This window comes from Danio rerio, chromosome 1 (assembly GCF_049306965.1).
Source record: "Danio rerio strain Tuebingen ecotype United States chromosome 1, GRCz12tu, whole genome shotgun sequence".
In the NCBI taxonomy this organism is placed as follows: Eukaryota; Metazoa; Chordata; class Actinopteri; order Cypriniformes; family Danionidae; genus Danio; species Danio rerio.
In genome coordinates, this window is record NC_133176.1 from 61,327,272 (window position 1) to 61,342,255 (window position 14,984).

The 14,984-nt window shown below is 39.0% G+C and overlaps 1 protein-coding gene across 1 annotated transcript; it reads right to left on the minus strand.

Moving 5' to 3' along the window:
- Positions 1-48: 48 nt before the first annotated feature.
- On the minus strand, positions 49-13,860 carry caspb (caspase b). Its single transcript, NM_152884.2, is given in 8 exon segments — positions 49-704; positions 2,620-2,729; positions 2,963-3,061; positions 3,149-3,380; positions 3,506-3,682; positions 7,550-7,767; positions 8,006-8,282; positions 13,833-13,860. Coding segments are annotated over 7 exon segments (1,215 nt in total). The 5' UTR covers positions 8,274-8,282; positions 13,833-13,860; the 3' UTR covers positions 49-593.
- Positions 13,861-14,984: the final 1,124 nt, after the last annotated feature.

A 14,984-nucleotide genomic window follows, 5' to 3' on the forward strand; every position in this document is an offset into this window, starting at 1 on the left:
TTGCGTTTGTGCGTGTGTATTACTGAATTCAAAACCCAATCAATTTGATTTGATTTACCAGTTTACTGAATGAGCAGACAAGGACAGATCCATCCAGTGATATTAAAGCCCAAGCAATAAAAATAAACTGTTTAACAACAGAGTAAAGAACCATTAACACCTTGAAGTACAGTAATTTTCCTACAGATTTCAGACTGATCCCCTGGAAACCACACAATCAGCCGATCATAACACAGTGAAAGATAACACATGCTATACCATTACTGATCATTAAATGAATCGATAATATGGTTGAATTAATTTCTGTTAAATGTAATAAAAATGATTACATGACGAATGACTAAAGAAAAGAATAAGAAAACACCCCAGATGAATAGAGAACGCCCCTCATTACAGTGTTTACAGTAGATTGAATAATCATTGTCTTCTAAGACCTTTCCAAAGATGAGTATGTTAATATAAAATCTGATAATACCTGTGTTTTTATTAATGACTTGTATTGAGGTAAAAAGGGCCTTCAGCATGGTGATGTACATGTTTTACTCTGATCACCTGTGCTGTTTCCCTCTGAAGCAGGTTTACTCTTCATGTCTTCACAGTCCAGGAAACAGGTAGAACCTCTTTGAAATGGACGTCCTTTCAATGCACGGCAAGAGTTTCGCCTGACCTTGGAAACGTTGATCTTTCTCCATACGCAAGGTGACCTATTAAAAATATATTGGAACATGTTTCTATCAACTCATATTTTAATGTTAACGTCTGTGAAGCAGGAGTTGCTGCAGACTGTATATCAGTGTGATGATGTATTCCCAACTAAAATGGAATATTGAGTAGGGGGTGGGGCTTTATTTTAGTGCCCCTCCTCTATTATTTCACTAACAGCATATTAACAAGTAAAGGGGTGTGGCTAGGCATAATTTACCCAATCCGAGTCATCAGAGAAGGACCGCTGTTCCAGAGGGGGAGCAGATGGTCAGATTTTGAAGACTTTAGTGTGTGAGAAATCCATAGACTGCAAAAGATTTGGACGTAGTGTCCGTGACGTCACCCATAGGTTGCTGAAGAACCCAAAAGAAGCAGTAGGCGTGGCCAACTGTTGCCATTTTGTTTGTGCGTCATCGTACTAACCAGGGGATACCAAATAAGCGCAAAGAGGCTAAGCGTGAGCAGAGCTACAGACACCTGCTGGCATTTAGCTTAGACTGGCTTTCCTATGGGAGAAACGCTGATTATGCGACTCGCTTGTGTCCTGACCACATGTGCTTGGTTGTTTACTATATTAATAAAGTGTTAAGTCTTTTTTAAAACACTGCTGTAATACATTGAGCCACTAAACATTGGTCTTATGACGTTTTTCAACAAGAGGAAAACCAAATGACTTCCAAACACTTTAGATATAGTCTGTTAGTAAATGCAAGGCTATTGATGAAATCCAGCATAACACTGTATGACAACGCGTCAGATGACTGATCTAGAGCCTACAGCTAATCAATCTGTCAGATTCTGGAGTGCTTTACAGCTCTAAAGAACATTATAAATGATAAATGATCTTAAATAAAACATATACATTTATAGAGATGGTATATACGCATATAATTTCACTCAGCTGGGAAATGGAGGCCCCATGAATGGTTTGTGAGCACAATTAAGTGCACACAGCATGCCATGCCATCTGATAAATGCAGGAAACAATTCTAAAAGGTAGTTGACTGTGTAAAGCCACAGAAAACAAAACAAAACTATGATTTATATGCCGAGCTCAGCAATTAATCAGCCAGAGTCAGCTGAGGTGATGTGATGGCAACCAGCAAGATTTATCTGTCACTCAAGTGGCCAGTCCCTTAATTATGCAGACTTAATATAACCTAATATAAAGGAAAAGGATGAGTTTGAAAATTCACCCCCCTCACAGTTGTCCGAAGCCCTGCACAGTTTAGTTCCAACCCTGCTCCAACACACGTACCAGTAGGTTTCAAACAAGCCTGAAGGACTCAATACGTTTGATCAGGTGTGTTTAATTAGGGTTGGAACTAAACTGTGCAGAGCTGCAGCCCTCCAGGAATTGAGTTTGACACCCCTGACGTAAGGCTAAGGGGAAGGGGTAGATATCCCTTAGAACGAAGATTTTTCAGGACCACACTCAAAACCATGGGGTAAGACAATTTCCCAGAATACACCAACCACAACAGTAGAATAGCTGCACTCGGAAGTAAGGAGATCCACACATTAGTATTTTTTGTCATTATTTTGAATGTTTATAACAAACAAACACATGATTCAATATATTCATAACCGTGTTTCGGAACTGAGTTTGACACCTGTGCCCTACGCCTTCAAGCTAAAGAAAATTGGGACACCCATAGGTAGGGGCTAAGGTGTAGAATTGGGATTGGGCCTAACTGTTAGTTTGCTATGAGGGAATGATGTTCAAAAGAAAGCCCCGCCCCCTACTCAATATTCAGTTTCAGTTGGAAGCGCACTAACATACTGAATTTAGTTTCACACAGACTTAAAAAGCAGCAAATCCATTCATTTTACCTGAGCAGAGCACTTGGAGTGAAGAAAAAAAAATCTAAAGGGTTGTTCTGAGGGAAATTAGATGGCAAGTTCAGCATTTACCTTCCTAAACAGCTCCATAATGTCATCCCTGTGGGCTGACGAACAGAACACATCCACTATGTAGCTGATAAAAAAACTTCCCTCGATTGGATTCCTGTATGCGAAAGTATCTGTGGAAATGACACAACGGCAGGTTAATAAATTCACTAAGCAAACTTTGCTCATAGTCATACAGTGCGTCCGGAAAGCATTGATAGCTTCTTGATATTAGAGCTGTTTGATATTTGGACTAGAAACAAGACCCAAACTCAAAGTAATAGAAGCTTTTTTTTGCAGTGAATATGCGCAAGATGAACAGACGCCACACATCAGTGTTTTCAGTGTGTGTTATTAGCAAACTTACTAGGCATGGTGGACATAAAACAGACAAAGTCTTTCTCCATGTGCACCCACGAGTCCGATGCAAACACAGAATCTTGAGCAAGCACGCCACTGGATTGTCCTGGACACAGAAACGGTTCACAAAATTACTGTTCACACAGACATGCGCAAGCAAAACAACATCTGCGTTTGATCAGCGGTGTCGTACCTCCTCTGCAGGCCTGAATCAGGATAACCTTGGGTTTGTCGATCAGAGCCGGACAGTTCACAGAGTTCAGATGGGAGAAAGTTTCTTCAATAAAGTAGACGTCGTCACTGACACCTACAATGGCATCTTTATTGTCAATTCTAGTCCCGTGAGACATGATGACGATAAAGGTGCTGTCTGCGTCTTCATGTTCACGACGTTTAGAGAAATTCTCGACTGCTCTCCTGATGTCCTGAAAATTAATATAATATTTTAATAATGCTTGGTATAGCAAACAGCCCACTTTAAAAGGGGGAGTTAACAACAAACATTCATTCATTCCCTCTTTTATCAGGGAGATTTATAAATCTTACGCACTTTTCCACTGAGATTTCTGTATTTTATAACTGCGAAGCCCAGAGATCTCAGCAGCCACTCCGCGTTCTCCTCGTCTCTGTCCGCTCCGTTTCGGTTGTGTTGTGTATTGGCGAATTGTATGTTGGTGATCAACAGAGCCAAGCCTTTCCTTTGAGTCCCGCTCCTCGGTGTGTAAATCTATACAGAAACAAATCAGAATTACACAAGATTACATTAAATAAACCGAATCAGAACCCTTAAGATTGCCTCGCAGTGTGCAGAGCTGGCGGATTACTGATGAATCTGCCAGCTCAAAAAATGATATCACTTTATTGTGTTGGTCCATTTGAGTATTAGTAGACTGTCGGCTTAATATCTGCTGATACTGATGACATTTAACAGACTATAAGAAACTTTGCAAGTACATGCCAACTTACACTAACCCCAACCTAAAGCCAGCTTTCCACTGCACATGACATTTGGTGTTGGAATATCTTGCCAATGCCATGCGTGTTCAATAAGAAAAGGTCTGGAGAGGGTTTTCTTCAATGCCAAAAATATTAGCAATTTATTAGATACAAATGAATAATTTGATGACAGAGCTCTGGGTTACATTACCCCAATGCAATACAAGAATTACATTCAAGAGGTTCACAACTAACATACATTTCCTGACTCCAGCATATATACACAACTGATATTAACAGGTGGAGTTTTGGTTTAACGTCACTTATCAGTCATTCTGCAGTCCCTTGGCTCTTTGTAACCCCAAGACATTACTTTCTCTTTCTGCAACCTTTCTCTGCATACCAGAACTGAACAATTACGTGCATCTTTCATATATTCCACACTTCTACAAGCATAGTCTAGACAGCAGTCTGGAACAAACCGAAATTTATTCTTATTCTGCTTTTTCCACTTGTCAGCAGTTCTTCTAAGTATGCAGCACAGTAAAAAAGAGGATGTGTCTAGTCAAGATGTTTTATAATACAAAAGAGAAAGATTGATTAATCAGTTGTTAGTCTAAACATTTTCTAATAAAAAAACACAAAAGTAATAAAAATAAATTTATTTTCTCCAACATTTGGACATGACTGTCGGAATACGCCCCCTTGTGGCAATCGATTTTTCAGTTTTGTCGTGCACCATGGGAGAGAAGCTGATATATTATAGAGCCTTTATTCTCTGTGCGTTCACCATGGTTGAATGAATGAATACTAGAAACTAAACAGCTAAAATATTGAAGGGAATGTGGAAACAACACATAAAATAATATGCTTTATTACTCATTTATGAATAGAAATGCAGTTTTTAATATAGACTTTTTCTGACTCAAAAAATTCTCATCTCGCGCGCACGGATCCCCTTGGACAACACTGAAATACATCACATCCTGTCGGCCGGTCGCATACGGTCTTGTAGAAGGAGTTCAAATATTTCAACGAATCCGCAAATCAAATCGGATCCAAATTTTCCGCATGATGATCGGAACTCCCGGACTACTCTCTATTGGAAATGAATGACTTCCGATCTGTCGCTTGTCGTGTACAGTGGAAAGGAGGCTAAACAGCCTACATAGCAAAGTTTCTCTGGCTCACACATTCAGTTTTTGCTTGGCCCACATGTCGTAGTGAATTTCGGTACATAACTGGACCAAGTCTGGCTTCCATACAAGGGCCAAACATGGACCATATCTGGGCCAAGTCTCAGCCAAGTTAACAACCCTAGTAGCAAAGAATTCTGGCCCAGATTTGGCATAAAGCTGGCACAGCAGGCATTCATCCGGCACTGGCATACAGCATGTGGGCCAAACATGGCCCGGGTTTGGCAGAGGTGGCACCGTTTTTAAGGCGGCACACAAGATTTGGGCCAGATGAAAAACGTAGTATTTGGCCCAGATTTAAAAATTTGATAAGTGGGCCATGTGAGTTTGGCCAGTCTTGACCCACATTTAAAATACACTAAAATCATTTTTGAGTAAAGAAAAAAAATTCTACCAATCAGGTCACTTTTGAAAAAGCGTGCCCATAGTGTGCCTAAAGAGCATCACTCCATGCGTTTATCAATTTCATTGCAATCGTGACACACCAACCTATCTGGCCCAGTTCAGGCCCAGTTATGAGTTATTAACTTGGCTGAGACTTGGCCCAGATATGGTCTATGTTTGGCCCTTGTCTGGAAGCCAGATTTGGTCCAGTCATGTACCGTAATTCACTGCCGCATGTGGGCCAAGCAAAACCTGATTGTGTGGGCCAGAGCTGGGCCAGAGAAATTTTGCTATGTGGGAACCCATAACTGGGCTAAATATGTTGGTGTGCCATGATTGCAATGAATTTTGATAAACCAATGAAGCGTTTCGCTTTTGGCATGCTTTTTCTCGAAGCAACCTAATTGGAATTTTTTTTTTCCTCAAAAATAAATTAAATGTTTTTGAAAAGTGGGTCATTCTACGTCAAACTTACGTGGCCCACATTTAAAAAATTTTTTAACATCTGGTCTAAATACTACTTTTGATATCTGGCCCAAGTCTTGTGTGCCTCCTTAAAGACGGCGCCACCTCTACCAAACCCAGGCTATGTTTGGTCCACATGCTGTATGCCAGTGCCAGACAAACGCCTGCTGTGCCGGCTTTATGCCAAATCTTGGCCAGAATTCTTTGCTTCCTCTACTTATAATCTAATTAGAATTACTTGGCATGTAGATGCAATGTCACTTAAATTCACCAACCGGATTCTCAAAATACAGCGTGACCCACAAAAATAATGGTGATGAAAACCGACTGTGTTGTTGCCTCGGATGTTTTTTGTGCGAAATTCTCAATGGCTGACTGTTGGTTTGGTGTGTCCTGGCTCTTAGGACGCGTGTCCACCGAAGTGTTTTTCTTGAGCTGGGATACGCTTCCGAAAACCACCGCTAGCCAACTAAAGTCGCAAGTTGTGTCGTTACAAACATATTATGTTGAATTAGTATTTCCCAAATCCGTCATTCCAACAAAAATTCGCAAACTGCCTCGCAAACTTCTACGCTTGCAACTACACCTCTGGAGCTGTAGTTAGAAAGAGAGTTCCTGGATGTGTTCTATTACCACTTATCCCCCCTGTGCCCTATTTATTCAGAACATTCTAAACATTTAAACATGTTAAATAAAGCATTAAAGTCACCTCTTTTAGGTGTAATTTGCTTTCAAAGTATTTTAAAGTTTATGTTTACAGTTGCGCTCCCTTCGCAGTGCACTTTGAAAGCATTGATGTCATTTAGAACACAGCCGTGACTTATGATGAAAGCTATAGGTGACCTGTTATTTAAAAGCCGAATGTATGTTACGTCTGGAAATCTTGTGAAAACAAAAAACACACATATATAATAATGCTTTTCATTTATAGTAGGTTATTGATTAAGTATCTGTCCTGTATATGACATGGACCTGCTGGATAGAACATCTCTACAGTGGTTAAAACTGTCAAATTGTAAAAGTAGACTTATCAAAAAAATAAATGGTCTCACTTTATATTAAGTGTCTTTAACTACTATGTACTTACATCAACAAAATAAATACAATGTACTTACTGTGTTTATAATGTATTTGAGAACACTTGTGGTGCTTTTGAGTTGGGATCGAGGTTGGGTTATGGACAGGTTTGGTGGCATGGGTAGGTTTAAGGGTGGGTTAAGGTGTAGGGAATGGTCAACAGTGTATTTACAAATGTAATTACAAACGTTAATTACAGATGTAATTACATACATGTATTTAATCAAGCATAAGTACACAGTAAATACATGTATTTACACTAAGTACATTGTAACAAACTATTAATTCCTGTGTAAGTACATATTTGTTAAGTCCACTTAATATAAAGTGGGACCAAATAAATAAATAAAATAAACAATATCCTACTTGATAATGATAGTAATAATCGTCATCATCATCATTAATATTAGTAATAAAGTAAGATGTTTTCATTTCCCACTGTCACCTAAAGCAGAACTTCACTATAGTGGCTGTCTGAAAGCAGTTCGGACGATTCTGAGTGTGCTCTGCTCATAAAAGTTAATCAAAATACTTGCATCGTCTCCGTGTGCTTTAAGAAGTGTGTTTTTAGTCTCTTGACTGCAGGGAATGATCTGCCGTGGTCTCTGCCAGTCAGCCTGGATGGGTTGGAGATCCTCAGACCCGGCATTGTTGATGGGCTGCGAGATGATCTGCTGGATGGGCTGCGAGATGATCTGCGGGATGGGCTGCGGTTCTTCAGAGTTTTGCTTATTTTCTTGCCCCTGCGACTGAACTAAAGACAGAAAGCACAGCTGTTGTTGTGAATTGTAAAACAAGCATGTTATTCATTTATATTCATGTAAATGTATATATGGAAAGAGTGCTTAAAGGGTCACGAAACGCCAGAACACAATAGTTGAACTGTTGAGAGTCATATATGTGTCCCGCGCTGCTAAAAACTTTACGTATATTTTTGCATTATTGGGTGAACTGTCTCTTTAACTAAAACCAAACCAATTTTTATTTTTCACCTTTCAGCAGATTGGACTCGAGCCGCTTTGCACGTTCGTTCTGCTTGATTTTGCGCAGTGTCTGTACTGTGATTGTCCCGGCATCCTCGCTGTACTGCTGAACCATGCTGTCCACCACATCCTGACGGTCCTTATTCTCCAGCTTTCCCCGAGGAATGGGTTCGACGCCTGGTTTCACACCGATCCACAGCTGCCTGGTGAACTGTTTGAGCTCTGACTCCACAAGATCCTCGAGCACATCAGACAGCAGCTGGGTAATATCCTCCATTTTCTGTCACTAGGAGAAAAAACATCACTGTGAGTGTGAGAATGCACTGGCAGATTGCCGAATCAAAACCAGTCCAATACTGAATCTGAAAGCATGGTCAGGTGCCATATTGTCTGGTGTCACTCATTTAAGAACAGACAACAGAGAAGAACCCATCTCAGGAGAACCGAGGGCTAGTTTGTTTGACTGGTTTTGCTGATATGTCTACAGCAGATGTTCTGGGGAACCCCTATTTGGGCACAAATTTTGGTAATGTGGTTGACCAACAATGGTGCTCTACAAGCCTTTCGACAGCAAACCGTGCCTCACAACACATTTTTGCATGACTCCTGGGTCATGTGCTCCATGTCCATCCTGTTAGATGTACACTTTTGCAGAGACAAACCAGATCACTTAAAAGCCTACTGCAACTATAAAGCTTTGCTTTTGCCTTGCTCTCGGACACACACACCGACAAGCAATTGGGTCACAGTGAACTTTCCATGCAACCTCATATGGCCCGTTTCCACTGAGTGATACGGTACAGTATGGTTCAGAATGCTTTTATGTCTGTTTTCACTGTCAAGGGGTACCAAAAAAAGAAACTGTACTGTACCACTTTTTGGGTTCCCTTTCCAAAAGGGCACCAGCACAACAAATGCATACCAAAAGGCAGAGCTTGAAGCACAGCTGAATGCTATTGGTTTACAGAGAAACGTCATTAGCGCGTGTACAAGCCAGGACCCAGATAGCATACGATCGTGGGCCACTTTAGGCAGTTATGCGGTGCTGGTGGTCTTCCTTCGGCCCAGACAAAATTAATGTGAGCCTGAAGTGGCCCATGTGGAAAATGATACATTTGGCCCAAATGATTGAGGACAATAGTAGGCCGCAGTTGGCAAAATAGTGGCTTAGTCATTTAAGGGTAATCTGGCCAAGTTATCTTAAGACATATGTGGGCCACTTTTGGCAAATATTTGGCACAGTAAGCTCTGGCTATTGCGGCTGTGAGCCCAATGTGGCCCAGAGAAGATATGGCAAAAGTGGCCCAGGTTTTTTAAAACATATGTGGGCCACTTTTGGCAAATATTCGGCACAGTAAACTCTGGCTAATGCAGCCATTTGTTTAAAGTGGCCCAGAGAAGATATGGAAAATGTGGCCCAGTTATCTTAAAACATATGTGGGCCACTTTTGGCAAATATTCGGCTAATGTTCTGGCTAATGTGGCTATGAGCCTATATCGGCCCAGAGGAGATGAGGCAAAAGTTACCTTAAAACATATGTGGACCACATAGACTAAAGTCCCCATCATGGAGAAAAGTGTTTGCTTTAGTTGGGCTCATAGCCCTGAACCTCTTAATATAAGTTTTCTTTTAAAAACTTTGCTTAAAGTTTATTCATTGCAGAAAACAAGCCAAGTAAAAAAGTGAGGCACAACCTGGAATGAAATAATATAATTCACTGATGTTTACCAATGTTTAATCCATTATTAGAAGTAATAAGCCAGATCTGGACCAGAATAAAAGCAAACTGTGGCCTAGAAAAGGGTCAGTTCTGAGTCATTAGGTTGAATTCTGGCTAATATGTGGTATTGGTTTGGCTTATTTGTGGCCCAGATTTGACAAACAGGAGCGGACCACCCTAGAGCCATCATCCCATTCAGTATGTGGTCCAGATGTAAGTGTCTGATGTGGGCCGGATCTAGGCCAATATAAAAGCAAACTGTGGCCCGGAATAGGGTCAGTTCTGGTTCATTAGGTTGAATTCTGGCTGAATACTGCTATGGCTTAATTGTGGCTCAGATCTGGCAAACAGGAGCGGACCGCCCAGGTGCCATCATTTCATATGGTATGTGGGTCGGTTGTAAGTGTCTGGTGTGGGCCGAATTTGAGCCACATGAATTTTGCTAGCTGGCCATTTTTAAATGCACAGCCGAGGCATTACACCGTACTAATCACTGTCTCATTTCAGAGGCTGCATCCTCCGAAGGGTGCATTCGAAGTGTGCTTCGTTATCGCGGCGTGACGAAGGCTGACTCATTTCAAAGAAATTCGAAGGCACCTTCAAATGCAGCTTCAAAATGCGTCCCAAGTAATGAAGAACCCAACCAGTGGATCCTTCGCAACCTCGAACGTCCCAAGATTCACTGCGCACTGATAACGGCAGGATGTTTTAAAAGAAAACTCTGGACTAAATGTTTGAAATAGGTTTTATTTTAATTGGATGTCTAAACACATGTTAAAAAGCAAAAAGAGCATGACGGGTCTTACTAAAGAGTGATTTTACAGACAGTTTTCATTAATATGTGTTCGTGTATGGATCAAATAAATTATATTTCCAGCTTTTATAAACCCTGTTTTGCCCTCAGATCACTTAAAATAAGTTTTAAAATCATCATTACAAATTTGATCATCGCCTATAAACAGCAGCTGTTACGGTTTCCTGGTGATGAGATCTGTCCTCTGTAGGCTAGATCATCTCATTGCAAAACGCTCGGTTCAGCCTGTGTGAACTTCGTAGGACTCCTTTAGAGGATGCAGCCTCTGAAATGAGACACAGCTAATATAGACATATAATAACGAGCCATGGTCAACCTAAGCTCAAAGACACCTTGTTGTCGTTTTAATGAACACCCACAAAGCCAAGAGGAGCAGTATCTGGCGTGTGTCCTGCTGTTGTTTACGAGGCCGTCTAAAATCACGAAAAAAAAGCTCTTTCTAGATGTACTTGAAACTTCCAAATAGGTGTGTTTAAGGAAAGTTGTAGCTAAAATATGCTGTGAACGAGTGTGAACGAGTTTGGGCTCGCCTGCTTTAGATAAGCCTGTGTAGAGAAGCTCCTGAGGGGTTATTTTGACTTTCTCAGACATGTCAAGTGCACAAGTCTCTTTATCTCATACACACTAGGCATGGGATGATAACCATTTTCATGGTATGCTGTGGTCTGGAAACGTTTTTTTTTTTTTTTTTTATATCGTTCCTAAAGTATGTGAGGGTTTTTTTTTTTTATTTAGGTTTTTATATTAGGACAGAAGTATCTCCAGCTGAAGAGATATGCAAAGATGCCGTTTTAAATTGTAAAGAAATCTGTGCTTATGGAAACTAATGAAGACCGCAGAAGTCAATGATTTGTTTGAATTATTTAGCCTGACATGTTTACTGCCAGCTAAACTGCATTTAAAAGCAAGAAACTTTTTTTTTTTGCACTGAAATTGATGTTCAAGAGCAAAAATGTCACAAAACCAGCAACACTCAAGAATGCAGGATTATCTGCTGTCATGGCTTTACAGTCAAGAATTTGAATATAATGGAAGTCAATGGGGCAAAAACAGCACCAACGACAGCATTAACCCTTTTAAAAGGTACACGTGTCTACACGATTTCTGATTTTATGTTTTTTGGTGGGAGATTAGCGACTAATTCAGATGTACAGTTGAATTATTCGCCCCCTGTTTAGTTTTTTTTTTTTTCTTTTTAAATATTTCCCAAATACTGTTGAACAGATTCAGGAAATGTTCACTGTATGTCTGATAATATTTGTTCTTCTGGAGAAAGTCTTATTTGTTTTGTTTTATTTCGGCTAGAATAAAAGCAGTTTTTTATTGTTTAAACACATTTAAAGGTCATTATTATTAGCCCCTTTAAGCTGTATTTTTTTTTCTGATAGTCTTCAGAACAAACCATCATTACACAATCACTTGCCTAATTACCCTAACCTGCCTAGTTAACCTAATTACCCTAGTGAAGCCTTTAAATGTCACTTTAAGCTGTATAGAAGTGTCTTGAAGAGTATCTACACTGTAAAAAATGTCCATGATTTTAACAGTAAAAAACTGTAAAAATGCTACAGTACAAATACGTAAGCTGGTTAACGGTATGTTTCCTTAATATATACGGCGAATAACCGTAAATTGACTTTTCCCTGCATGGCACATCACTTTATATGCATTTTGTTGACATTAACATGGATATTTTTAGTTGTTTCCCCATCATATATGTACATTAGAGATTTATTTTGCATCTAATGTTGATAAACAATGTTTATTTCATGACTTTAGTTTTATGCATGTTACCATACTGGTGTTCAGTAGCTGTGTGAATGGCACTGAGCACCTTCTTTATGCTGATACTCTTTTCTGCTTGTGGGAAAAGGTGATTGTGATGAGCATTGGCTCATTATGTAACTTCCTCCTCACCACCTGCATGTGGATGTGCTAACATGTCTAACTGTGTACCAAAAGATGTGTAGATGTTGATCATTCAAAATACAGACATATTACCTCTATAAATGTATAAAATACGGTAGTTTACCGTAAAAACGAGAAATCACTTTTACGGTTTGTACCGTGTTTTTAACGGTAAAGTACTGGCAACCACAGCTGTCGGTATTTTACCGTAAATTTTACAGATTTATTTTTTACAGTGTAGGATAATATTATTTACTGTCATCATGACAAAGATAAAATAAATCCGTTATTAGAAATGAGTTATTAAAACTATTATGTGCTTTAATGTGTTGTAAAAATCTGCTCTCCGTAAAACAGAAATTGGGGAAAAAAATAAACAGGCGGGCGAATAATTCAGACTTGAACTGTACAGTATGTGCTGTTTCTGTGTGTGCAGTCAGACAGTACAAGCATTTTTGAGTGTAAAATAACTTTGCTAAAGAGCATCACTGCTTTGTTGACAGACATGGATCAGATTTGCATATTACTGCTGTTTTCAGTTTTGCCTCAGGCTGTTGGTGAAAAGACGCTTCTGAAAAAAACAAGTTTGGCTTGTTTAAACTATTTGCCTTCGTGGAATACGGTCCAGACTAGTCTTTTTCTAAGATTTCCAAGATATGCACTGAGATTCTTCTGCATGCCAAGTCTGCATTTGGCACGTAGGCTGTATATTAGTTCATGTTAAATCCATCAAGTGTAAAATGTGCATGTTGTACTGTGGTGATGGAAAGTTATGTTAAATTAATTTCTTGATGATCACATTTGTACTGTATCCTATTAAGGAAGCACATTGAGGCCAAATAAACCTCGAAAGCATTTTCCAAACTTTAAGTAAGCTAAATCACAATTTTACTGACCTATTAAATAAAGTGAAAGTAAACAGATTAATCTGTAAAAGACTTGCAGATCAACACATCATGTAATTATATTTTTAATTCATTAAAAATTGTTGAAGTAAATGTACAGTAGCTTCATTTCTTTAGGCTTACACTCCCTGCAGACCCAGCCTAGATTTTAATTTTTTAATTGAATTTTTTTTGTTTATTAATTGTTTTAATTGTTGTTTATTAACTATTTATATCTTATCTGAAGCAAAATCGAGCTTCTGTTCAGTTCTGATATGAGTTATGGCCTAGCAAATCATCAAGCACATGAATTTGCCCTTACAAAAAGATCAAGCTGTGTCCTTTTGCTCAGCTCACTGAATAACTGTGCATTAATAACACTGTACTGTACATGTAATGCTGCTTTAATTATGATTAATCCCATTAATATTTGCATTAGTCAACAGTAAAGCAGCTTTAAGTGATCTGTATCTTATAAAATGCTAGAAAACTTAACATGTTCTACTTACATGCTGCTTGAAGAGTGTTCTTGTGACTACACGCTCAGTCTCAACTGTCCTGTACTTTTGTCCTAAACCCCACCCCAGAAGGTTTCTCCTGTAAACTCTCACACAGTTTTTTTTATCTCTCCTGCAGTGCTTTTTTCCTCTTTTTTTTCTTTTTGCACACTTCCGCCAGCATGATTTTTCACCAATAAAGAAAAGAAGATAGTTTGCCACCCTTAATGTATAAGAGGAGCTCTAAGTGCATTCATGAACACAGTAGTTGTGAGTAAATGTTGAATCAAGTACAAACCCAGCCAGTCTACTTACAGCAAAGCGAATTAGGAAATGTACAGCTTCACATCCTCATTCTGTGAAATTTAAAACCACAAAATACAGTATTTCTCATACCTGTGGAGACTCGAAAGTCACTCGAAACCAGTTGGTATTATGAAATAACTGTACATAAAGAGTTTAACTTTGTTATGAATGCAATCACAAAATCATAGCATAAGTGAATTTCAATGAATGAATTAATATAAAAAAATAATTCGCACAAATAAACACAGCTAATGCTGCTCCTCTGCATGTTTAAACAATTCACTTGTGTATGTAGCAGTGTTTGGTAAGCCGATTACACTAGAGACGTGTTGATTTTACATGTTTAGTGTTGACATTTTGAGTGAACAGTCAAAAAAGATGAATTATTTTCCTCATTATTACCATCATAATGAAGATTTATGTGTTTGTTGTGAATATGTCAAGCACCAACCCAACCAGGCTACTTACAGCAAAGCAAATTAGGAAATGTACAGCTTCACATCCTCATTCTGTGAAATTAAAAACCACAAAATACAAAATTTCTCTCACCTGTGGAGACTGAGCTTACTCAAAACCAAACACAAGACTGTACTAGTTTAGTAATAATTGTCATTATTGAAAATATGTGTGCAGAAGACCAGCATTTCAAGTCATTTTAGCCAACTTGGACCAAAAACTGTTCTTTTATTTTTTAATTTTGATTGATGCTTACAGTTGAATTCAGAAGTTTATACACTGTATAAAAAGGCACATAACCATTTATAAAAAGTCAGATGTTAATGTGTTTAGCTGGTTAGGCTGGAAAATGACCAGCTAAAACCAACTAAAACCAGCTTGACCAGCCTAGTTTAAGCTGGT